The sequence below is a fragment of the Macrosteles quadrilineatus genome, unplaced genomic scaffold, assembly GCF_028750875.1.
Source record: "Macrosteles quadrilineatus isolate MER2022 unplaced genomic scaffold, UCM_ALF_1.0 Scaffold_2__2_contigs__length_208266976, whole genome shotgun sequence".
Taxonomy (NCBI): domain Eukaryota; kingdom Metazoa; phylum Arthropoda; class Insecta; order Hemiptera; family Cicadellidae; genus Macrosteles; species Macrosteles quadrilineatus.
In genome coordinates this window covers 176,773,458-176,800,261 of record NW_026542595.1, presented here as the reverse complement: position 1 = coordinate 176,800,261, position 26,804 = coordinate 176,773,458, and the positions used below count along the sequence as shown (strand labels likewise).

At 34.0% G+C, this 26,804-nt stretch overlaps 1 protein-coding gene across 2 annotated transcripts; it reads left to right on the top strand.

Moving 5' to 3' along the window:
* Positions 1-858: 858 nt before the first annotated feature.
* Positions 859-26,413, top strand: LOC128987065 (ATP-binding cassette sub-family G member 1-like). Of its 2 annotated transcripts, XM_054407745.1 has the most exons (13): positions 866-896; positions 1,027-1,243; positions 9,391-9,508; positions 10,272-10,458; positions 11,070-11,215; positions 11,547-11,785; positions 12,054-12,161; positions 12,415-12,536; positions 12,654-12,822; positions 13,078-13,178; positions 18,818-18,973; positions 19,565-19,719; positions 22,956-26,413. In XM_054407745.1, the coding sequence occupies exons 2-13, from the start codon at positions 1,027-1,029 to the stop codon at positions 23,146-23,148; spliced, it is 1,911 nt and encodes a 636-aa protein (XP_054263720.1). In that variant the 5' UTR covers positions 866-896; the 3' UTR covers positions 23,149-26,413. The 2 variants fall into 2 exon arrangements, with proteins under 2 accessions (XP_054263719.1, XP_054263720.1); XM_054407744.1 differs by having other exon boundaries at positions 859-1,243.
* Positions 26,414-26,804: the final 391 nt, after the last annotated feature.

Sequence of the window (26,804 nt, the reverse complement as noted above, 5' to 3'; positions counted from 1 at the left end):
CAGTAAGCTACAGCAGTACTTAAAAATTCTTCGAGCAAGATAGTTCCTGTGTCCAGTCATTGATGGAATATCAACATTGCGAACTGGTGAATTCACATTAATACTAGACTAGGCAGTAGTATATTAATTTTGGCCATTTCAATAGCCAATACTTGTCATGAACTAAAAGTTAAACCATGAATAGATCTCCCTCGTTTAACTCTGTCACATATTATCATTATCGATTTGATGGGGACACCATTTAGGTGCGTATTTTGACCCAAATATGAGCGAAGAATGAGTGTAGAATGAAGTGTGATGATCCGTGTAGCTATGTTACTGAGTAATGTGGTAATGTCAGCTGTTTTATTAGCCATATGATCAGGAATAGCTGGACCCAGTTTCAAACATTCAAAAAACTATTTACTTTTCGCAGGACCCCTTTCAGTAAGCTTAATGCTGGCTGTACTTACTTATTACACTGTGGCAACGGCTAAAATGTGGCTCGTTGCCTAGTTCTTCGGGGCTGTAAAGAGGCAATGGGCTATGGGACATTCAATGACGCGAGTGAATATTACAATTTAGAAGTAAAAATCTCTGTGGAGGTGCCCCAAACAAAGTACTGTATTGTTCACTTTTATTCTCACACTAACCAGGATCCTCAATTGAACAGATTTGTATTATGTGTTTATAGTCCCGTTTAAAGGTATAAAACGATAAAACACAAGAGTGTTGTTAGGTGTGGTACTGTTGGCAACATTGCAGCCTTGAAAACATCTGTTATCTGTTACCAAATGGCTCCCAGTCAGGGCGCAATAGCCAATCGCAAACGTACTCTTTGCTTCCACAATCCACAGTCTCCAATCGCTGCTCTTTGTTTAATGTTTACCTGATTAGGATAGTGTCGTCTGAAAGATGTTTGTTTTGATTTTGAACGTGTCTTAGGCTAGTTGAGTGATAAGGATGGATTTGTATTGTGTTTTAAGATCTAAAATTGAAATAAGCTATAATTAATTCTCATAGTGTTCTTTCATTAAATATTCTAAGATGTCCGGAGAAGCCATTGATCCGTCCCCTATTCAGTTAAATGATTTATCGGAGTTTAATGATTCTTCAGGATCAATATTAGATCAGACACCAAGTTGTGATAGTAAACTGTTATTGAAATTAAGAAAACCAAGCAATATTAGTATTAATTTTAGTGACATTAATTACACTGTTACTTCATGGACTCTTAGTGATCGAGGATTTCCCATAAAAAGAGGTAAGGGGTACAGTGTCTTAACTGGGCTATAGGCCTACTAATATCGATTGAAACTATCGAATTGAAAATATTGATTAACTTAATAATTGATATTTTTTAATATATCTATTATAAAAATTAACTATCATAACCTAACCTAACCAACCAAACTTGCTGATGGTGAAAAAATCGCATGAAAGTTTACTAATCGAATCGATAGTTTCAATCGATATTAGCATAGCCCAGTTAAGAAACTGTACCCGAGGTAAGCTTAACATTTAAACACGATTTTTGGAGATCCTTTTTTTGTCATATCAACCAAGTGTGTGCAATAAGTTTTCAGAATTTTTCTGGATTTATAGCCTAGGCTAGGTAAACTAAGGCCTAAGTTATCTACTCTTTGAAAATTACGATTCAAAGTACAGTACAAAAACAAATGGTTTTATTTAAGTGGATCCGGTAAAACAGATGATATCTGGCTCAATTTCAGTAAGTAACAATTGTTGCAATTGAATTGATATAGATTAAGTACCGGTAACCAAACCTTAGAGTTTTGGTTAGACTAAGTTTGGTTCGATTAAATCGATACTGTACTTATATTGTTTGAAAATAAGTTACGTTACCGTACCTTCTATAGAGTTGGATGTCAAAGTTTGATTGTGGATCCAACCATCAAAGAAATAAATTAGTCTCAACTTAAAATAAGCTTATTTAACCTCTCTTTTAACTCAGAAAATCGCAACAAATAGGTCTCTAGGGGGCTATGAAAACAATTAGGCCTATGTAAGTTAGTCCTGCGTGTGATGCACCTGTAACATTTTTGCAACGTTGCTGTCAAGTTAAATAAAACTATTTTGTATTTAGCTTGAACAATCATTAGGCTGCGGATGATAGTTGGGACAAGATGTAGCTGAATCAGCACAAATAGACCTAGTAATAATGAAACATAATCCAACAATGTATTCCCCTTAATTTATTAATACTCAAAATCTGATAAAGAAAAAAATATAACTTAGGCCATTAGATTTTCTCTCTTAATTATTATTTTGTAGGCTACCCTATTCTGAGAATGGTTTTAGCAGAAATTAATTAAAAATCCAAGGTAAGTCGGAGCTTTGTAGCATAGATTTTAAGTATTTTTAGCGGGTGTGGTACCTACTATTGTACCATATAAGTAGACTTTCAAGGTAAGCTAAATAATGGCTTTGTTTTAAACCAGCCCGCAAACTGTGCTCATTTAAGCAGTTTCAAATCTGTGTGAAAAAAAAAACTGTTCTTAAAACAACTAGGTCTAACTTGAAACTGTAAGTTACTTTGGCGTAGTCAATTCAGCAACTTACTGCCTATCTCTTACTAAACCCGTAAAAAAACCAGGCTTAACTAAAGTTTTGTGACATTAAATGATTTTATTTAATACATATGAAGCAGGCCTAGTCTAAATAAATTCCAGTTACCAATTCAAAAATGGATTTCAATTAAACTACTCATGGCAGATTTCTATCAGTGATTTGTTATCGAGCTCGTACTTGCTCATCACAAGTAGGCCTATATTTCTGGCACAACATAAACTTACCAGATTTGAAAGTTCATGCTCGTTTCATAAGTTAGTTACTCATAGGTAAATGTTACAGGACTTTACACTACTTCTCTATGGTTTCTGCAATATGCAAATCTCGTAATTCGTTAGTCGTAATAATTTATTTCTTAACACTTTTTATGAGTAGGCCTACGGTATCTGCATGCATTAGAAATCAATATTTATAGGCTACAACATTGTATGAGTATGGTCATCAATACTGTTTGTTTGAAACAAGAGTAATTAAATAATAATATTTATAATGGCAAAAGCAAATAATAGAACTCAAGCCTGGTTTTTTTTTTAAACAAACCTTAAAATAGTATAATTTGTTTAAAGTTTTATTCGTTGAACAAGTACAAATCTATTACTGTATTAGTTTTTATCTGTTACCCTGTAACCTCTCTACAATCTCTCAACCTTCCAATGTTAATCATTAATTCTAATTTAAATCCTCCTGAGGGCTTGTTATCTTTGATAACTGTGGAATAAAGCTACAAACTCTTCATACAACTACTTGTATTACTAAACCAAAATTGTCTTATGATAATTTTAAATTGAAACAAAATATAGAATGCCCAAACACCACCACTACAAAAGTAAAATGCTTGAGAGACATTAACATGCTGAAGTTAGTGGCCAAGTATTGATGTTTGGGTAGTTTATATTTTATGCATTTAGTTCAACAGAGTAGAGTTGCCATTTGAGAGATTCATCTGCAGAGTGTAAATGTTCAATTGAAACTGGTTTGGCTTTATAAGATAGATTTTAATTTTGACTAAAATATAATATACCCTGCCGTAGCAAACCTGCAGATTAAGGGAATTTCCATTTGCCTGATTTCATCCTCACGTAAATCTATTTAAATAACTTAGGTTTGACGAGTAGAGGTACCTAGGTTTGCTGCTACCCAATATCGGAATGGAGTAATAAAGTGTGTTTTTTTGTAAAATATTAATAGCTTAGTATAAAATAAAGAAATTGGCCAGGTTTGATCAACATATATCCATTTATAAGCAAACTACAACAGGTTACTTATTCTCCATAATAATAACACAGGAATTTAATTTTTTAAGATTTTCTATTTAACTGATAACTGCACAAAACACTTCAATATACTGATTTTTTTTAGCTCTTTAAAATGGTTTGAAGAGAATTTGGAAAATTTTGTATTTCCCTCAAGCTAAAAAAGGGAAAAATCAATGTCTACCCCATAAACCCCCCGGTCTCATAGTCTGATTACGCAATTTAAATGTAGGTTTACACGTTTGTGCCAAATTTCATCAAAATCGGCTTGTTTTTGCTCGAGTTATATCGTGCTAACCGACATATATATATATAAATATGAATTTGAACGGATGGTGTTTTTGGCCTCTAGGGACATCAAAGCGAAAAAGTAAATCGGTCCAGGTCCAGGTCTTACCATGAGACCTACGGTAATAGCTTATTCCCTGTATGGGAAATTCGCTAAAAGGAAAATAATCTGTTTTGTCCTTTCTATCTTTGAAACATGTGACCTTGAGCTTTTCAGAAGTAAACAGATGATAGTCCTAAACTGATAATAGCTTAACTATCTTATCATTTATCTTAAGTTAATGTGTCTACTTTAAAAAAAAATCTCTTGATTTCCCTAACTTTTAAAACAAATTTTTATAGTTTTATTCTATCTTGAAATTATTTCCTTATGAGGTTACTTAAAATTGCAAACTAGGCCTTTACTTTAGCACTGTTTTGTTATGAGATTCTGATTCCAAACAATAGTTATTGGCTTCCACAAAGTCATCTAATGGACTAATGCCAACAGTAGATAAGATAGCTGACACTGACAGGCTGAGGCTACAAACAATTACTTTTGTTGAAAGGTTTGTTGTTGACTTGATGACTCACATCACTCATATTCAGACTTTACACTGTTCAGCAATCAGCTTAAATTTACATTTGTTTGGACCCCTGCAAAAATTGTCCAACAATGACTCATGCAAATTTTATTGTAGGGTAGCATCCCTCCTAATCATTATGCTAAGTATGAAAAACCATAAAGTGTTTGACTTTGTTATTCAGTCTTAGAGGTACTACAAACTGTGAAACTAAAATGTTCTCACAAACACTTCACAAAGCTTGTTCTTAAACCCCACATTTACTTCAAATATCTCGTTGGACTTATTTGACATTCAGCAGTAAATTGTAAATACATTTTTATTTTTGCATGTTGAGGAGTATTTTAGTGCTAAATCCTAAACAAAAAACGTCTCCATTAACTTAACTTAAGGTAGGTAATTAACTTAAGGTCCTTGTTATAAAATAAAATCAAAAATATTTGATTCCAAAGAAAACAATAATGCAGAATATACAATTAAACATTGTTATTGACAGTAACATTTCTGAATCATCTCTATTAAAAAACTAGTTAAAACGTCGGCTTATTACGAATAGCTGGTTTAGTTTTCGAATAAAAATAAGTTAGTTAACGGTTAACATTACTACTCTGTAGTGGAATAAACTCTGATGCTAGTCTGTAACTGTTACTTAATGTCAATGAACTATGATTAATTGCTCAATGACTTCAAGGTCATAGAATGAAGGTTATTTCAGCCTTTCAAGTGTTTTACTCAGTTTACTGTAACAGTGAAACACCTTCCATTGAAATAAACAATTTTGAATTTTTGTATTTATCAGTAATTGTTTGTTAACTTATTTAGTTTCAATTATCAATCAATCAATTATTTACGGGGGGACAGCCCAACTCCGCGCGGTGGTCAAATTTAGGCCGAGAAAAAGTTTTAGTGCCGGTCGGTGGTCAATAAAACCGTTTGACTAAAGTAGAAATATAATATACAAAAAACTAAACTGTTTTTACAGCTTAAAAGTGTGTTGAACATAAAAAATAACAATAGTTTTTTTGTAGGTAGATTTAGAGAGTCACTCAAATAGTTTTTGGTAAATTGTAATCGATGGTTAATGTTTGAAAAAGTATGATGCCAAAACCACTAATAGAAAGCCTAAGCTTTTATTACAAGCCAACATACAGTGGTTATGTAATATTAAATAGCTGTACAATTATCTGCCTGAGTAATTATTGTCTGCACAATTTTACTTAAATTTAAAAAAGCGGTCTTCCCTACATTGAAAACAAATTAAAATTCATTAGTTCTTACAACATTTTTATCATAGACTAGCTGGCCCGACAGACGTTGTCCTGTCCTAATGTGGTTTTATGTCAAATGCTCCTTCATTTTCAAGATGAGCTCATTCGGATCGCTCAATCACGTCCTGGTTGAAGCTCCTTAGCTATGCTTACTCACCTTTAGGTTGGAGCTCATTCACTGCGCTCACTTGCCTTCAGGTTTAATTCTTTCACTACGCTAACTCGCCCCCAGGTTGAAGTTCGTTCGCTACGCTCACTCACCTTTTAGTTGCAAATTAGCTGTTGTCGTGAATTAAAAAAAATAGTGCTGCACCCTGTTGGTAAGCCTATTAACTTTTTAATGCTATTGAACATCACAGATTCAAATTGTTTAGTTGAACCAGCTGTTAAGATTCTTTAATTCCATTTAAATATAAGTACTCAACATGGGAAACTCCAGAGCCACTGGGGCGAAGCCCTTTTGACGGATCTGCACCAAATTTCACACAAACCTTCCTTTAATAATGCTTAATAATGCCTAAAAGTTTCATTACAATCTGTCGTGCGATTTCGGAGTCCATAACGTTCAAATATATTATATACAGTGCCTGGGGACCGAGCTTTGCTCGGGGGAAATCATTAGTCCTCTCTGAAAGCAGTCTTAGTACTGTATTGGAGATACAAAAATCCATTCCCAAACTACACTCGGCTCGCCTTTACTACGTCCTACACCATTTCCTACGTCATGGACCTGTTTCCCCCATTTCCATAGCACTTTAGGATTGTAGATACCTTAATCTAATCGTCATAAACAATTCCCACACTCCGTACAGCTCGTCTTGACTACTTCCTTCACCACTTCCTATGTCGCGGACCTGTTTTCCTCCCTTCCCATAGCATTTTAGGATTGCAGATACCTTAATCTAATCGTCATAAGCAGTTCCGAAACTCCAGACTACTCGCTTTGACTACTTCTTTCACCACTTCCTACGTCACGGACCTTTTTTCCTCCCTTTCTATAGCATTTTAGGATTGCAAATACCTTAATCTAATCATCATTAACAGTTCCCACGCTCCAGACAGTTTGCCTTGACTACTTCCTTCACCACTTCCTACGTCACGGACCTGTTTCCCTCCCTTCCCATAGCATTTTAGGATTGCAGATACCTTAATCTAATCGTAATAAACAGTTTCCACACTCAGGACTACTCGCCTTGACTACTTCCTTCACCACTTCCTACGTCGCGGACCTGTTTTCCTCCCTTTCCGTAGCATTTTAGGATTGAAAATACCTTAATCTAATCATCATAAACAGTTCCAACGCTCCAGACAGCTCACCTTGACTATTTCCTTCACCACTTCCTACATCACGGACCTGTTTCCCTCCCTTCTCATAGCATTTTAGGATTGCAGATACCTTAATCTAATCGTCATAAACAGTTCCCACACTCCGGACTACTTGCCTTGACTACTTCCTTCATCACTCCCTACGTCGCGGACCTTTTTTCCTTCCTTCCCATAGCATTTTAGGATTGCAGATACCTTAATCTAATCGTCATAAACAGTTCCCACACTCCGGACTACTTGCCTTGACTACTTCCCTCACCACTTCCTACGTCGCGGACCTGTTTCCCTCCCTTCCCATAGCATTTTAGGATTGCAGATACCTTAATCTAATCGTCATAAGCAGTTCCGAAACTCTGGACTACTCGCTTTGACTACTTCTTTCACCACTTCCTACGTCACGGACCTTTTTTCCTCCCTTTCTATAGCATTTTAGGATTGCAAATACCTTAATCTAATCATCATAAACAGTTCCCACGCTCCAGACAGTTTGCCTTGACTACTTCCTTCACCACTTCCTCCGTCACGGACCTGTTTCCCTCCCTTCCCATAGCATTTTAGGATTGCAGATACCTTAATCTAATCGTAATAAACAGTTTCCACACTCAGGACTACTCGCCTTGACTACTTCCTTCACCACTTCCTACGTCGCGGACCTGTTTTCCTCCCTTTCCGTAGCATTTTAGGATTGAATATACACAGTTCCAACGCTCCAGACAGCTCACCTTGACTATTTCCTTCACCACTTCCTACATCACGGACCTGTTTCCCTCCCTTCTCATAGCATTTTAGGATTGCAGATACCTTAATCTAATCGTCATAAACAGTTCCCACACTCCGGACTACTTGCCTTGACTACTTCCTTCATCACTCCCTACGTCACGGACCTGTTTCCCTCTATTCCCATAGCATTTTATGATTGTCTTTACTACTTCCTTCACCACTTCCTCCGTCGCGGACCTGTTTCCTTCCCTTCCCATAGCATTTTAGGATTGCAGATACCTTAAACTAATTGTCATAAACAGTTCCCAGACTTCTCACTGCTACCCTTGACTACAGTGTATCGAGTAATCTACAGTATAATTTTTGCTAATAATTTATGTTTATCCTTTTGTACTGTATTTGTAATTTGCTAGTATACTGTGGGTAGTTGGCTTATTATGAACACATGCTACAACTTCAAGTCTTTTGTTTACTTTTTACTTGTTATTTAATTCAGCCAACATGGTTACCTAGCAACCCATAAAACTAATGTTAAAAAAATGTGATTTTCATTTTCATTTTTCTACGTAATTAGATTTTTGTTGGCAGTTCTAACTGCAGTAAACTCGTTTTTAGGCCAGAAATAAACTATTTATAACAATTGAAGAAAATCGTCGGAACCGTTTCCGAGATCTTGGTGCAAGCAAGCATACATACATACATACATACAAGCAAACATTGCTCGTATTAGAGTATAGGATTTAGGCCAGAAATAAACTATTTACAACAATTGAAGAAAATCGTCGGAACCGTTTCCGAGATCTTGGTGCAAGCAAGCATACATACATACATACATACAAGCAAACATTGCTCGTATTAAGAGTATAGGATTTAGGCCAGAAATAAACTATTTACAACAATTGAAGAAAATCGTCGGAACCGTTTCCGAGATCTTGGTGCAAGCAAGCATACATACATACATACGTACATACATACAAGCAAACATTGCTCGTATTAGAGTATAGGATATATATATACAAACTTCCTCTTTTATAAATATAGATTAAACATAGCCTAGTTATAATTTCTCATTCTTATGTATCAGCTAAATACAATATCAAGATCTTATGCCCGGTTTAGGTAAAGGGCACTTTTTGATTTGTGTTGTTCAACCCTCCTTAAAAACTATTAAGAATATAAAATTTGTCTGATACAACAATCTTCCATTCTTAAAACACTATTAAATATATATATTTTTTAAATACCAAAACAACAATTGCTATCAGACATCTCTAAATATAACTATGTATTGCATTTTACACTATGCCATTTACCCTATAAACAAGCGCATGGATTAGTTTCAAAGACATATCAGATATTTTGATAATTTATTCTGTAACAATTTATTTTTTATTTGTTTAGAGCGAAAGACAATCTTAAAGGCGATATCTGGAGACTTTCGAGCTTATGAACTTACAGGAATCATTGGACCGTCAGGTTCTGGTAAAAGTTCTCTATTGGACATCTTGTCTGGATATTCGTAAGTAATATATTGAAAAAAAATACACCGCTATACGTCTAATAAAATTTGTAATAATGTATTTACACTTATTATGTTGACTCACAAGACAGTAAATACATATAAAAGATGGTAAGTGGTGCTCGATTTTGATTGGACTAAAATCAGGCCTAATAGGCAAATGACAAGAATCTCAATAGTGTCCCTTATATACTATTGGCTACCGGAAGTACTGGCCAATAAAGTTTCTATAAGTGCAACTGGAGTCAAAATTTACTCGTTCATTAATGAGCTTATTTCTGTTTTTAAATTTTTCCTTGTATATATTAATTATGTGTTCAAACGCGATTGTCACATTCTACACTATAAAAACTAATCTAAAAACTAATTTTCATACCCATTTTGTTTTGCTTATGTATCTATTAATTTGTAGATTTCCTAGTCACTTAAGAATAATTCTAATTTTATTAATTTTTTTGTGAAGAATGTTAGACAGATTGATTAAAAGAAAGACAAGTTTTGTCCAATTTTTTTGCAGAGTTTAACAGCAACTGGTACCTAGCTTCAAAGTCGCATTCACGGGAAGCCGGTTGACCTACCTCGTGTTAATTGGAATACTCTGAGGCCTCGTTTAAATTGAAATACTCTGAGGCAGTGGCCTCAAAAAACGCTGAGTAAAAGAATCATAAGTGTTTATAGGTTATAAGCTTATGAGTAATTCTTCATTTAATCACTGTTGTAGTTCCAACTGACTCTACTTAGTCTGTGCATTTTTTGTCCCCAGACTAGATTTTACGGGCCAAATTGAACACAATGGCTGCGCTAGAGATCTGCGCCAATCCCGCAAGCAAGTGGCATACATCATGCAGGACTGCAACCTACAGCCGCTGCTAACTATCACAGAAGCGATGGTCACCTCGGCCCATCTGAAATTGGGCAATGACTACACACTCGAGGAAAAACTTGCTATTGTAAGCAATTTCAATTTTCATTTTTTATTATGTATTGTGGGCATTGTGTTTAAGACTTTTTGTTACTCTTTGAGTTTTCTAAAATAACATAGTTACTCCCACTGCTTGCCCTTGATAAGCTTTGTAGACAAGCTAATGGGAGAAAGTATGTGTCAGATTGCTGACTGTTGTTTCAACTGTTGAATGCTGTTGGATTATTTTAATACATCTAGCATCTAGTGGTGTGACTCTCAGTGTTTTTGGGAGCCTTTCTCTAATCTTTTAATACACACCATCCTGATTGACACAATCTACAATCTATCTGAACCTATTATTTTATGGTACCCTTGCCAATTCATCTTATGTTGTGCTATCCTGTGGCACTCTGCAAAATATCTATTTACAATCCTGCAAGTACCATCAATAATGATAGTTGGTAACCCTTCTTAAGCTCAAGGATTTATATGACAACTTCCTCATGACAGAAAAAGGTCAGTAATTATAGCTTTCCTCCGCGGATTCTCATTTCCATGTTGCTAGTAATATTGGCATTTTGATATAATGTCTTCTCTGATCGATTGTTTTACAAACTTCCTACCCTGGCAAGTATAACTCATCCATTTGTTGGCCAGGTTGAGGATATCTTGATAACGTTGCATCTGTCTCACAAGTCAGACTCCCTCACGAGAACTCTGTCAGGCGGAGAGAAGAAGAGGCTAGCTATTGCTTTGGAACTCGTCAACAACCCTCCGTTGATGTTCTTTGATGAACCCACGAGGTGAGAGACTTTCTCATTGGCCTTTAGTCATGAACCCACTAAAAGGAAACTTAAGTAAATTAATTACAGAAATAGTGCTTGCTTAATAATATGACTTTTTTCTGTGTATTCAGTTGTACACTTAACTTATTAAATTGTATATTGCTGTAACATGCTATTAGAGTTCCTAGTATCCCATTATGCTATAAAATTCCCTGATTTCACACTATGCAAAATCTACATAACTGTATATTTATTATTGACTAACATTTGAAAAAATCTGTTTATTTTAAAACATTACTTAGCCACATTACGTAAGAGTAGATATGAGTTAGTAAAATTGGTGTTGCAGTGGGCTAGACTACTTCACTGCCAAGAAGTGTCTTCAGTATCTAAAACAGCTGACAGCAAGTGGCTACAACATCGTGTGTACGCTACATCAGCCGTCAGCGTCCATGTTTGACCTGTTAGACCACGTGTATGTGATAGCCGGGGGCTGCTGTGTCTACCAGGGTGGCACCAAGGGACTGACGGCATTCCTTGATGACCTCGGTCTCGCATGTCCAGAGTATCACAATCTAGCTGACCACGGTGAGTTGGTAATGTATGTTTGACATGCTAGACCAGAAACCAGATTTAATATGCAAAGGATTTTGTTGTAGATATTTTAGAAGTCTGTATCTCACTCAGCCACTGGACTATGTGTTTAAACTAAAATTCTATAAAAGGTAAACTTTTTCACCTACATAAATTCAAACGCACAAGTATTAACAACCTTTTGAAGTCAAGCTCTGTGAAGTCCTTCCCTGCTCATTTTTTCGTATAAGTAAATGTTTTAAGGGTATATGTTTGTTTTCAGTTCTGGATGTGTCAGTGGGGGAGTATGGCCCTTACATGGACAAGTTAGTAGACAAAATCAACAACGGTAAAAGTAAGGACTGGAGGAGGACAGCTTTGCAGACCAGTGGTATGTTTTAAATTTGCTACTCTTGTTTGTTTTTTTGTATGCTTTATCACCATTGCCATAAGTATGTTTGTCTGTAGGCTTTAGGACTCTTGTAAAAACCAACAAAAGCCTGAACCTTTAGAAATTTATACCACTATGAATGTATATTCTTCTAAATCACACATATTTGGGGCAAAGTTAGTTAAGCGTGGATAAACAAATACATCAATGTTTTTTTTTTTTAAATTGTCCACTATTGTTTTTACATTTACAGGTCACAGCTTGGACTGCCAGCAAGATAAAGGAGAGGTGAAGATCAGTTCCTACTCAGGCTCTTGCTTCAGCCACTTTTCAGTTCTTGTGCTGAGAATGCTCAAAATAATCTCTCGGGACAAGGTAAATCATAGCAGTGTGAAATTCAGTATTTTAGTCATATCTACACCATATTTTAATTGAAGCCTAACCTCCTTTGGTATTTATGGGAATGATACAAGATGTTGATTTGTGTTTTAGTTCTACACAAATTTCCGCATCAGTATCCATCTTGCTGTTGGATCTCTGCTGGGTTTCTTCTACTTAGGCATCGGAAATGACGCTGCCTTTGTCTTTGACAACTTCCGGTTGTTATTTTTCTCTCTGATGTTCCTCATGTATACTGCCCTCTCAACCATGATCATTTCTTGTAAGTGTATTTTATGTATTTGTAATTTATTACCATTAGCTAAGCTAGTATTATAGTCAAGTAAAACTGTTGGGTGTATAGTTTATTTTTTTTCTTGTAGTGTCTATTTAGAAGGAATTAGGCTCAGCAATTTCAGTTAATATTAGAAGTACCAATCTTCTACACTGACCACTGAATGATTGCTAGATGGACGCTTTGTATTACTAAACAGCAGATTTTATTACTCATTAACTAAATTAAATGATTGGTTTACAGTTCCTTTGGAAATGCCGATTATAGTTCGAGAACACTTCAACCGTTGGTACTCCCCCAAATCCTACTATATAGCATTGACTGTGACTGATATACCAATACAGGTGAGTGCTAAATATTTGTGTTTATTCTATTATACAGGGCCGGTTCTAGGAATTTTTCAGAGTTAAGCGAACACCCGAATCAGCGCCACTTAGAATCCCCCCCCCCCCCAAACCCATGAACATAACTTAACCGTTTGTGAATTTTTCCCCAATAATTTTGGGAAGAATTTTTTTTATAAGTTTAGGTAGAAGAATACTAACTTGCAATAAAAGGCTGTTTATTATTCGCAGAAATGTGACATTTATACACTTTTACTCATCATATAAGCTATAGCAAAACCAAGGACACTAAAAAAAACAGGCCGTAATGTAATGCTCGTCAAGCATGACGTCACGATAGAAGACGGCAATGACGTAATGTTTGCCGTTTGTGATCAGCTGCTTGTTTTAATCTTTCCTTGGAAAATCAATAAATAAATACCTACGTCATTGCCGTCTTCTATCGTGGCTTCTTTGGGCTGACTGGACTCGCCACCAGATGATTTCTACAAAAGTCTACTCATTGATTTGGCTTTTTTTCTTCCTCTTCCAAATTCGCCTTACGCTTTCTATGATAAGTGCCAGACGGTTTCTTTTTTCTGACATTGTTTTCATAGTTTTGACTCGCAATATGTTTTACTCATTCATTCAGTTTATACTTTCTTTTTATTTAATGCGCTAATTATAAATTAAACTTAAAACACTCGTAATAATTCGCTTACCTCACTGTACCTCCCTACATGTACACCGTACCTCACTGTAGGCTACAGAAAACTGCAAACAGTCATTTTGTTTTAGGTATAAAATTATTTAATAAGCTTCATCCCCAAGTCAAGTCCTTGCCGTTAAGTGTCTTTAAAAGAAAATTAACTATGTGGCTTTCATCTCACCCATTTTACAAAATTGAGGAATTTTTTGAATATGATCTCATTTTTTGCTAATGTTAAATGTTTTTAAGTTAGGCTAGGATTTTACCATAGGATTTTGTATTACTGTAATTAATTTTCATATACTTCATGTTCACTTATTTTGATATGTTTTTTACCATATTCCATCTGTGATGGCCTAATGTTAGAAATTTTGTCAATCTATGTTCATTGTTACACCTGTGATAACCATTAGCTTTTTTTAAGAAAGACCCACTGTCATTCATAATTTAAGTTTGTTAAGTTTGCCTATTTTAAAATATTTTAAACCTGTTAAATGTTAAACTAAGGGCAGCCTATATTTTGGAATTTTCATGTTAATTTTATTAATTCTATAAGTATCGCATCTTATATCTTTACAATAATAATGACGATGTCAATTACAATTATGTATTGTTTAAAGACTGAATAAATGACTATTCAATGACTTTTAGTATTAGTATTAGTAGTACCTTTTAGTATTAGAAAAAGGGAACTAAGCAGACTAGTAAAGAAATCAAATGATAATAATTTCATTAATTATGTTAAAAGGTATAAGTTAACTTTCAACAAGGTATGCAATGAAGCTAAAAAATTGTATAATGCTAAATTTATAAAAGAATCATGTAACAAGAGTAAGGCTGCTTGGCTTATCATTAAATCTGAACTCGGTTGTAAAAAAAGTGACTTAAACTTTCCTGATATTAAGGTTAATGACAATCATCTAAAAAATGGCAAGGAAATTTCTGAATTCTTTAATAAAAAATTTAAAAATATCACAAAAGAAATTGGCATAATACCTCATGAAGAGGATGCGCTAAAAATGACAAGGCATTGGCAGGAAATCAACCTAACCAATTTGAATTTAGTTTTGTAAGTATAGAAGAAGTTATTAATAATATAAAATCTCTCAAAAGTAAAAAATCTGCGGGCTGGGACGGTATTCCTATCGATCTGATGAAAACTGTCTCTAATTTCATAGCTGAACCTTTATCTCTATTTATTAATCAGTCTTTTAAAAAAAAAACTTTTCCAGACCATTTAAAATATGCAGAGCTCAAACCACTCTTCGAGAAGGGCGAGAGACAAAATCCGGACAATTATCGACCAGTTTCCCTTTTACCATCATTTTCAAAAGTGTTTGAAAAATTAGCATCCAAACAAATCTCAAACTTTCTCGAGAATAACAATATTTTGGCTAATGAACAATTTGGTTTTAGAAAGCGCTTAAGCACAATGAAAGCTTTATCAGATTTTATTAGTGAGGTTTCATGGGCTTTGGATGGGTCACAGAGCACAATGGGAGTGTTTTGTGACCTATCCAAGGCATTTGACTGTGTCAACCATGATATACTTTTAAAAAAGCTAAAAATTTATAACTTTTCAAAAGAATCTGTTTTATGGTTGACTTCATACTTGACAAATCGATTTCAAAGAACAGTAATTTTTAAAAATAATGAAAAATCAATATCAGAATGGGAAAAAATTACAGTTGGTGTTCCCCAAGGGTCAATTCTCGGACCTTTACTCTTTATTTTATATATAAATGACTTGCCTAAAAATGTTTCCAACAACCTTGTTTTATATGCCGACGATACAACTGCAGTTGTCAAATCTAAAAATGATTCAGAACTATCTCTCAAAGTTAAACAAGCCCTATCGGAATTGGAACGGTGGTTCAATATTAACGGTTTAAAAATGAATCAAGATAAAACCCAATTGGTAAAGTTTTGTACTGCTCAGGCAAGAGAGTTTAGTGACCAAAATTTATGTGTTCAAGATTATGCAAAATTTCTCGGATTGTACGTAGACTCAAATTTAAATTGGAACAAAAGCATTGAAAATTTGATTAGTAGACTGAATTCGGCATGTTATCAAATGATATGTTTAAGAAACACAATTGACTTAAAAACTCGTTTGATGTTATATTATGCATACTTCTATTCAATTCTTCAGTATGGAATTGAATTCTGGGGCTTTGCATCAAACATTGATTTAATTTTTAAGATACAGAAAAGGTTTTTAAGAATAATGATATTTGCTCCTTGGAGAACATCATGTTAACCTATTTTTAAAGAATTAGGGATAATGACTGTTCCGAGTTTAACCATTTTTTAAACACTTTTGATGGTGGAGGGAAATTTTGAAAAATTATCTAGTGAAAATGTCAAGCATAAGTACGATACTAGGTTTAAATATAATTTTCAATATCCGCGGCATCGTCTTTCATTAGTAGAAAAAACTCCGACATACATGGGCAAAAAGTTTTTTAATAAATTGTCTCAAGAGCTCAAAAACAGAATACAGTCTAAGCATTTCAAGAGCAGCCTTACTAATTTTCTTTTAAGGAAAACATATTATAGTATAGATGAGTTTTTATGTGATCAAGATGTGTAATTATTTGGTATTTTAAATGCAATGTTTAAGTTTATCTATTTTGTCTATAACAATTATTTCTATTTTCATAACGTTAGTTTATTTTATTCTTTTATAACTCCTTAGTTTTAAGGCATTTGTATACTGTATTGACAATGTCACCTGTTTTATAGCATTGCTATATTTTGTAAACGTTATGTGACAATAAAGATTTATTTATTTATTTATTTACTTATCAACAATCATGAATCATCAAAACAATGCCAATACGATACCGATACGGTATAGGCCTACGCACGATTACTAGAAAAATACCGGTATGGATCATAAACATAAACTAATGACGTTTTTGGCCCGAAAATAAACATTATTTAACATTGCTTAAATGGAACTGCCAAAACATATGTTCAATGCTATTAGTATAGGATTCGGGCCAACAACGTCATTTGTTTATGTTTATGATCCATACCGGTATTTTTCTAGTAATCGTGGGCCTACGTATACAACTAATAGAGTGCAATACAACCACGATTACTAGAAAAATACCGGTATGGATCATAAACATAAACAAATGACGTTTTTGGCCCGAAAATAAACATTATTTAACATTGCTTAAATGGAACTGCCAAAACATATGTTCAATGCTATTAGTATAGGATTCGGGCCAACAACGTCATTTGTTTATGTTTATGATCCATACCGGTATTTTTCTAGTAATCGTGAATACAACGTAGTGCTCTGCTCTAGGATCAGAGGCAGAAAGGAGTGAAAGAAAGGGGAAGTTTCTTGTTGTGACAAGACAAGTGGTGCTGCGCTTGCTTATCTCGAGCATGAGTGATTCGTGAAATGAAACCCATAGGTGCCGCGCTGGCGCTGACGCTGCCGACTGCCGAGCGTCAGCTCAGTTCAAATCGAAACTGCAAATGGCATTGAGTCCTTGAGTTGTAGTGCTGTACAAATATACAAAATTTTCAAGTGCTGTTGGTACAAACAGAATAAATGCCTTTATTGTGGTGCTTTGAATACTTGAACTCTGAGCAAAAATAAACAAAATTACGTTGTTCACGTAAAAAAAAATGTTCCGTTGGCACCACGGCGCCACTTTTTTGTGGCGCCATATGCGGCCGTGTAGTTTGCGTATGGGTTAAACCGGCCCTGCTATTATACTTAGATGAGATCCTGGTTGAAATAATACATAATTTTATATTGGAATTTCAAATTTGGCAGATGTAGACCCCAATATCAATGAAAATGTACCTGCCTATGTTATCTAGTGAGTACTACGACTATCCACAGTACTATCCTGAAAATCAGACCAATTCGTAAATTACAAGGCAAAAATGTGGTTAGGAATCCACTATAAACTGTAGGTCCATTAGTTGCCATTGGCTGTATGGGCTATTAATAACCAGCTGTGTCTACAGAACATGTCGGCTTTTAGTCACTAACAAAACTACAAGATCACGCCACTCATCCTATACTCAACTTCGTTCACACTTGGCTTAAAATATCTACCTTATTATGCTTACCATTTCAGCAGGGACGTAGCAAGAGCATTGGCGGGAAGCATAAATAAGTAAATTTGAAAAATTTTATCTAAAACATCTATAAAATATACCCGCTGCAGCAAACATGCAGACTAAGCTACTTGCCATTTGCCTGATTGGATTTTCAATTAAATCTATTTAAATAACATTAGGTTTAGTGAATACCTAGGTTTGCTGCTACATGATGGAGGGTAATAAATTGTGTTTTTGGTAAAATATTAAGCTTAGTACAAAATTAATAAATTTGCCAATTGAAATATACCCACAAACGAGCAAACTACAAAAGTTTACTTATTCTCCATAAGAATAACATGGGAATTTAAATTAAATAATAATTTCAATTTTCTTCAATAACCGTTAGAGATAGGGTGAATATTGTCACTACTAAAAAGATGTATTTCTTTGTGTTCTTTAACTTTTGTTCAAACACAACCTCTGTATTTCACACGATTGATAAAATATGGTCAAAAAAGTGAAAGTCGACCGCCATTCACCAATATGAAGAACTGGAAATCATCTTAAGCTTGCAGATCACTTTTGCTCTAGGTGTTCACACTATTTCAAACATATCTTAAAAAAATCCAACACCAAGTCCTAATAATAAAGAACTATCATTAAAATAAAAACTTTTCTATAAAAAAATCCTAAAATCTATCATTACCAACAGCAAATTACACAAAACAACCTATAACTAGTGTGACTAAGGCTAAAATATAAGTGTGTGGTCGTTCTATCTACTGTATTTGAAACCGAAACTAACTGTCTGATAAATTAAAAATCAAACCGAAAAAAATTGCAACCAACTTATTACTATTAATAGTGTGTTATCCAGGTGGTGTGTACGTCCATATACTGTATCATAGTGTATGTGATGTCTGAACAACCCCTGGAGATGTTCAGGTTCAACATGTTACTGCTCATGTTCATCACTGTCACCCTGTTCTCTCAAGCTGTCGGTGTGTTGGTTGGAGCCACGCTGTCAGTCAAGGTGAGTTCTTACAGTTTGATTTTTTTAAATTCGGATTGGACTATTCCTGCCATTTCTCATGGAACCAAAATGAACTCCATAGTCCATTTCACGCATGTTTTTGAAAAAAATAATGGCAGGTAAGCAATAACAATCTTAGCAAATGGTTCTATTCAAACACATTTCCTTTCCTCATCCTGTAGTCAATGTCAGGATTTTACTTTACTCAAAATCAATTGTAACATATATCACCTAATGGTCCTTGTAAAGAATTTAGAATAAAGGAAAAAAATCTTCCATTATATCAAACCACTCATTTCATTGAATAAACCTATTGAAATGAAACATATATTTGAAAGCTAACCACAAGATTTTGATTAATAAACTGCCCAGTTGTATATTCATATTATATTTCTGTAAAAAATAGTAGTAAAACTTTGAAATTCAATACAATTATATTTTACCATGAAATCTCATTGGGCATATTTCTTAGGTAGTGTTTGTTTTTGTAGAAGATTTACTACTTCCCTTTTTAACAATTCTGTGACTTTTTACGAACGGTAACTGTAGATAACTTGTTGGTTTTGAAAAACTATTTACTTTTTGTTTCAGCTGGGTGTGATCTTCGGACCGTTGGCAATTTTGCCTTGGCTGATATTCTCAGGGTTTTTCCTGCTCTTGCCAGACGCTCCTCACTACTTGCAGTGGTTGTTTCACATCAGTTACCTCAAGTATGCTATAGAGGGGCTCATGCAAGCTATATACGGGTACGTTTGTTGGCCTACACTCTTAACCCTAGCAGTGGCCAACCGTCGTCTGGTTACGGTATGACGTTGATGCTTAGAATGGCCAAAGTCGTCTGGTTACGGTATGGGCCGAAATTTTTTTAACGGTAAAAAAAACACTTACAATCAATTCAGATTAGAATAATATATATACCATTCGAAAGATCACATTCTGAACTTTCATTTGATTACATAAACAAACCCTGTAGCAGGTATATAACAATGTCACGACGATTAGAAATCAAATGAAATTTTGGCGCGGTACGACTTTTGCAGCCGACACTTGGGAACTGGCAAAACACGTCTTGTTTGGCATTACCCTGCTCGGGTAATTTTCGTCTTGGGATGTTGCGGGTGATACCACTGGATAGCCATTGATTTTATCTTCATTGTGGTAGTGATATTTATAACTAAATATTGATTGCACAATCGGTACGATTTTATGAAAACAGCTGTTTTCGAAATTTCTAACAAATGGCCAACAGTCGTCTGGTGACAGTATGGAAAATACGAATTATATACAGTGAAAGTTATTATTACTAGTCATATAGTATATCATTTTGAAGAGGAAGAAATTTAGATTCAGAGAGTGGCAGCCCTGCACTCAGGGTTATTTCTGTATGCTCGCATGTAGACAGTGATGTAGACGACGGAAGTGAGTCATTACTGCCACAGTCTGTCAGCTGTCTTGTATTGCCATTGTTTGTTTGTGTTGTTGCTGTAATAGTTTTATCCGCGATTTATTACTAAATATGTTATTAGTTCGTAGTGTTAGTGTAAGTGAAGTGTTGTGTGTGTGTATAACAGTTATCTTCATGCATAAATATTACTGAATTGTGTGGAATAGTGTTCATAAAAGGTTGTATTTTGTTAGCATCATGTCCTAAAATGACGATTCTGACATTCAGAGATTGTTGTACCTATATAATGATATACCCAAGGTGTTATACATTTTTATAAAGGTAAATGAATACACTACAACATGTTTATAATGGTTCGGGGGTAAACAATTTTGTAAAAAAGTTATAGCCTATACTAAATAGGCCTACTACTGTAGGCTATTTTGTTAGCATCATGTCCAAAAATGACGATTCTGACATTCAGAGGGGTTATAATGATTTACCCAAGGTGTTATACATTTTTATAAAGGTAAATGAATACACTACAACATGTTTATATTGGTTTGGGTGTAAAAAATTTGGTAAAAAATTATATAGGCTACTAAATACTGTACACTCCATTTTCTCGAAATGCGCAAAAAATTCAAAACGTTCTCAAATTGATAGGCCTACATAATCATAGGTGAAAATAACTTTTTACCATCACACTTATGACTTTTTTGGATTCCTTACTTCATTGGCTTTACAAATATGTAGGCTACATATCATCAGCCTACATAATGTTTCACAACACAAGCAAACACTGTAGGCTATAGTTTACACTTATTTGCGGTTTTGCGGTTATTGTATTATTATGTCCCTATTACGTACCTACAAAAAAAATATTTCTAACATGTTATACATTTTTATGTTGGTAATTGAATACACTACAAGATTATTATGTTGGTTTGAAGTAAAAAAATTTGGTACAAAAGTTGTATACTAAGTACTGTGAATTTTGTTTTTCGAGAAATCGCTAAAATATATAAACATTATTTTATATACGTATGTTTATAGGTAAAAAATTATTTTTACCATAAACTTTATGACTTTTTTGATTCCTTACTTCATTAGCTTTACAAACATGTATATATCATTATTAGTATACACATGTATTATAGAACTTTTTACAACATAAACTAACACTGTACGGTTCTCAATTTTTTCGGTTCTCCGTTTGTCATTATATTTCGCCCCAAAAACTTATAAAAAAAAATATTTTCCTAACATGTTATATATTTCTATGTAGGGAATTAGATTTTCTACAAAATGTATATAATGAATTTCCCATAAAGAAATCCGTAGAAAAAAAATACCAAGGCCGCTTTTGAAATTTCAAAAAAAAAAATTCAAATTTTTTTATTTTTTTCACTTTATCGATAAAATACACTGTCTAAATCATTATGATATTACTATTTCTAGATTCTCCTGTTCTTTCCGAACAAAATGAATATGAGGTTGGCTAGGTTTACTTGTACGGTTGAATTTTTACGAATTTTCAAAAAAAGGTCTGCAAAATCGCCAAAATGGGTTGGCCATTCCCCACTTCTAACATTGGCCACTGCTAGGGTTAAACATTACTTAGAAATTGTAAGATGATGCACTCACTGCCTTCATTGTAATGTTTCTTATACATTACTTAGTCTTTTCGTCACACTACATAATAAGAAGTTGGTTTCTGGTCTCTTTGTCAACAAGAAAGTTTATAGAAATAACTTTATAGTGATTGTAAAATTAGCTGCAGTACGGTAAAATTATTGATCACTTATGCAAGAAACTTTAAAAAAATTCATCATATAATACTGTAATCTTTAATAGGCTCTAAACAATGCTGCATATTAAATTTTGGATTGGTTTGGTAAAGTATTAAATACATTTATAGTGGTCCTGGCTAAAGGAAAAAATTGTCTCTGTCAGTAACAAAGCTTCACTGTCAAGGACGGATTTAAATATCCTAAGCACTATTCTGACAATAACTTTGTCAGCTGTTCTTTGGCAGCAGTATAAAAAAAGGAAACCTCTTTGACATCCGCATATAATCTCTGAATTGTTTTGAAATACCACTTCAAATAACGTTTCTTGCATTTTTACACAAAAGTTTTATGAAGAAACGTATATTACGTAATAAAAATTTATGAAATGATGAAACTGCGTTTCTCTAAAAAATTACTTAGAAATAAAAGTAGTAGCCTATCAACACCCCGCACTCATGTTACAGAAAATTACGTTCATGCCAATATGGCAGATGTAAAAGTTAACTATTAAAAATAAAATACCTATCGAACTAGTCTTCAATGATGTGAGAAATAAATTTTAAAACCCACTACACTCTTAAACAAACATTATTTAGAAATTATAAGATGTTACACTCACTGCCTTAATTGTAATGTTTCATATATGTATATTCTATTTCAAATTCAATGTTGAATTAGTCTTCAATGATAAGGAATGATCGCATAATATTCCTTTTTGGAAAATGTCTCTTAATTTTCTTTAATGCTATACAGTATAATAGTTTCTGAGCCTCGTCCAACGTAAACTTTTATCTCAATGTTTCAGTTACGACAGGGACAAAATTCCCTGTTCAGTAGACTATTGCCATTTCCGAGCTCCAGAGAAGTTTTTGAAGCAACTGTCCATGCATGAAGCCAACTACTGGGTCTGTCTTTCAGTTATAGCATCTCTCTACCTCATAGTCAAAGTTGTAACTTACTACATTCTGCGATACCGTCTCACTCACTGCTACAGATGATACAAGCTTTACACCAACTCTGGTGATATTTGACCTTTCTCAGGTGTTATGTAGTTACTGAATCATACAAGGTATATGCCAAACTGTGTTCCAAGTTTATCCTTTAAAATTGTCTTTGTCTAAGCAATGTTTGAACAAAGCAGTTTGTTGTCAAACATTTTAATTGTTCACTAACTGCTATTTGTTCATAATAGGCTCCAAAATACTGCAAAGTTTGTGTCTCCTGTTATACAACCGAAAATCTAACGATGGGTTGTGAAGTGATTCTATGATAATAGAGAGTTTTTGCAACATACTTAAACTAAATACGCTAAGTGTTAAACGTTATTTTTTAGTGAATAGCGTTTACCGAGCTCAATAATGTATAGCAGGCCCGATATTTAACGGGATTTAAGGTAGTGTTTTATCGTACCGTTAAAAACCAGCTGTTAAGTGTAAATAATTAAACATAACCTAAGTTGGACGTTTATGCTCAGTTTATTTTTAAAGCGTTATTCAATTTTTGCTTAGATTTTCTTCAATATAGAAAACCAGTTTGAGATTCACCCTAAATGATGAAATATCGTTATTAAAAGAAGTTGTATGTAAAAACCCATAGAACCTTGATCAGTTATAGCTCCTGAACCTGATAAAGTTAACTACAACTTATTACTATAATATAACTACAACAAATTAGTCCTCCATAGCTACAAAATCAATTCGCAACCATATTAAACAATCCTAACATCTAAGCATTGGAAAATACAACACATCAGCTCTATTTTGATAGCGTTAAACTTAAACGTGATTTTTACAGGGATGCAAAAACTCGCTAATGATTTATAAGGTTTGACTCTAAACTTTGCCATAGCCTAAAACTGTATAGTGTAACTGTGATTGTGATACAACCATTGACTATTTATTGAATACTGAAGTAGATATCCTGATCCTATCTAAATGAACCAGCTGTTGCCAATTTTTATTCAAAAAAGGGATATAGTTGAATGAGCAACTACTTTATTGAGATAGTTAAATGACATAAAATATGCCACAGAGCTTATATTAAATTGTCTTATCACTTGACTTGGTTAAAAACTCTGCATATCCTACAGTTATCAGTAATTATTTATATCAGCACAATCTGTCAGTGACTCAATTAATCTAAGACCATTTTGATTTGTTTAAACTGGGGGCAACTTAGACATGGAAATGGAATGTATATTTCTATATAATTTAGGCTACTTAATTTTATCGGCTAAGACACAGAACTTTGTAGACAATTAGGCCTCTTGGTATCTTTTGACATCATAGAGTTGCCCTCACAAGTGCTATATTGTCCGGTATTTCAAAGTCTGCCTGGTTTTTTTAGTATAGATCCTGTAAAATTTTATAGTCAGTTTTTTCTATCCAAAAACTGAATTTTATCAACCAAAATATAACTTGTTGAGTACGGTACCTTTCAAAACTACTTCTCTAAAAACTGTCATGACAAAGTATATAGGTGTATGAAGTTTTACAAGAACAATCAAATAATTAAAACCACCATACAATATATCTACAGACCACTACTAATCCATTATGATTTACAGATCTTCTTTCTGATCCATTTTTATTTTTAAGTTTTTTGAGGCAGTATCTACTGCTGCTTGTGTTCTCTTTTGTTCTTCACAAAAGTAACTTCATCCCTCAATGTGGCTGTTACTGTGAAAAGAATTTACTTGTTTTTGTTGTAAAACATTGTTTCCTATTACCAAGATACCAAATGTTATAATTTGTAATTGTATGCTAATGATGTACCTACTATATTGTTATATCATAGCAATTGCAATAATTCTAAACTATTGAGCGCACTAGTAATGCACCATCAGGTAGCTAAATCATTTATTATGAATGTGAATTTTATGAGACTGACTTTTTTCAGTGACTAACCTTATCTATCAGTCATCCACGATTGTTAGGTTATCTTTGAATACTGTACATTTGCATGTATGGTTGATAATTTTAGAGATTTTGTCTTGGATCAGCCAGTTATACCAATTTTTATATTAGGTAAAACTCATTTGTCTAGTTTCCAAAGGGTGAGCAAATTTTTATAAGACTTGAATACGAATATATTTTAGAAAATTTACCTATGTAGAAGTAGCTAACTGTAGCCTTTTATAGATAAACATTGTTAATCTAGTTACCAAAGGCTCTGTACAAGAAACGTGCAAGACTGCAACATAAATTGTTAACAAATTTCCTTATGAGGAAGAAGCTATTACCCAAACCGTGATTCACTGTAAAAGTAAGACTTAAACCCTCAAATACAGTAAACGGTGTTTAAAAATGAATAACAGAATTTCAACACTTTATCACTAAAAGATTGAATGAAAAATCAACACAAACAATTTTGCCTAAAGGCTTTTAAGTGTTCTATTTGTTAGTATATTGTCTCATAGGGTCTAAATTTAAGACAATAAGCAAATAATTATGTACTGAGTATTGTTTATTGAGTTACTCTTGAATAATTATTTCAGAGATACACTACAGAATCTGCAGTGTCTACATCAATTATTTTTCAGCTAGTGTGGCAGCATGTCTATTTGATTCTTTATAAACTCCAAGTATACCAGGGTTGTCCATAAATTAAAGTCTCCATTGCGATACAGTCTTCGCCAAGCAAGATAGAACAAATCTTATCTAGCTTCAGTAGCCTGTATTCGTTGCTTCATCCACTATCATTCTAGATTCATCCCACCGTTATGTGGTGAGTCTATGCTAGCAAAAAACCAATGTGAGGGAAAATCAACTCTCCCAAAAAGTATTATACACGTTCTGTGATTTTATTAATGTGGTTTGAAGTGTTTCTTGTTATTGAATCTAAGGGTTTGGACAACAAATCTCTTGAGATTCAAATGAAATGGTAAATTTTTGTTAGTGCATCTTTTAGGGGCAACACAGCTAGAGAGTGAGTGCCCTTTAGTCAGGATTTGACCCCCTAAAAACAAGACTGCCTTTTTGGGAATTTAAATGGTAATTTTTCTTTTTGGCACCTTTATTATGGTTAAACGAGACCACCTACACCGATATAGGGTGTAACCCTTTCCAAATTCCTTGTGGTCCCAATTAAAAATTGGCCCCCCATAGAAGAAGTGACTGACAACTGCCCTTTGCCTTGCCAGGAATCGAAAGAAACTCCTTATCTCTTTTTGTAGACGCTTGATTTTTAAGGAAGACAACCCACAGCGCCATCCTTTCAAAACTGTTGTGCTGATCTTTCCTTAGTAACATTTTATTCATACTGTAAGTTTGATAATAGGTTTTATATACAGGGTGTTTTTTTAAAAACTTGCATCTTTATTTATGTGAAAACCGCAATAGATAGGAATATGCAATTTGCGGGAATCATCTATTGAAGTAGGGGGCCAAATTGTTTTGAATTCAACATTACATTCACATTCCCCCCCTTTCCCCCCCTGCCCCCAACTTATTTTTTTTAAATAGCAAGGTACCCCTTGTGACATATCAAATGAAAGAGCATGAAAAAAGAAAATGTTTGATGAAAAAAAATTAAAAATCGGTTAATAAATTTGCGAGATATTTCCCCCCCCCCCTTCCCCGGAACTTGATTTTTTTTAATAGCAAAGTACCCCTTGTGACATATCAAATGAAAGAGCATGAAAAAAGAAAATTTT

What these genes read in the sequence shown, in the direction of transcription:
- LOC128987065 (XM_054407744.1), top strand. Translation starts at nt 1,027, where the DNA reads ATGTCCGGAGAAGCCATTGATCCGTCCCCTATTCAGTTAAATGATTTA. An exon ending in TTCTTTGATGAACCCACGAG is followed by an intron (nt 11,216 to 11,546) that starts GTGAGAGACTTT and finishes TTGGTGTTGCAG; the next exon opens with TGGGCTAGACTACTTCACTG. An exon ending in GAGCCACGCTGTCAGTCAAG is followed by an intron (nt 18,974 to 19,564) that starts GTGAGTTCTTAC and finishes TTTTTGTTTCAG; the next exon opens with CTGGGTGTGATCTTCGGACC.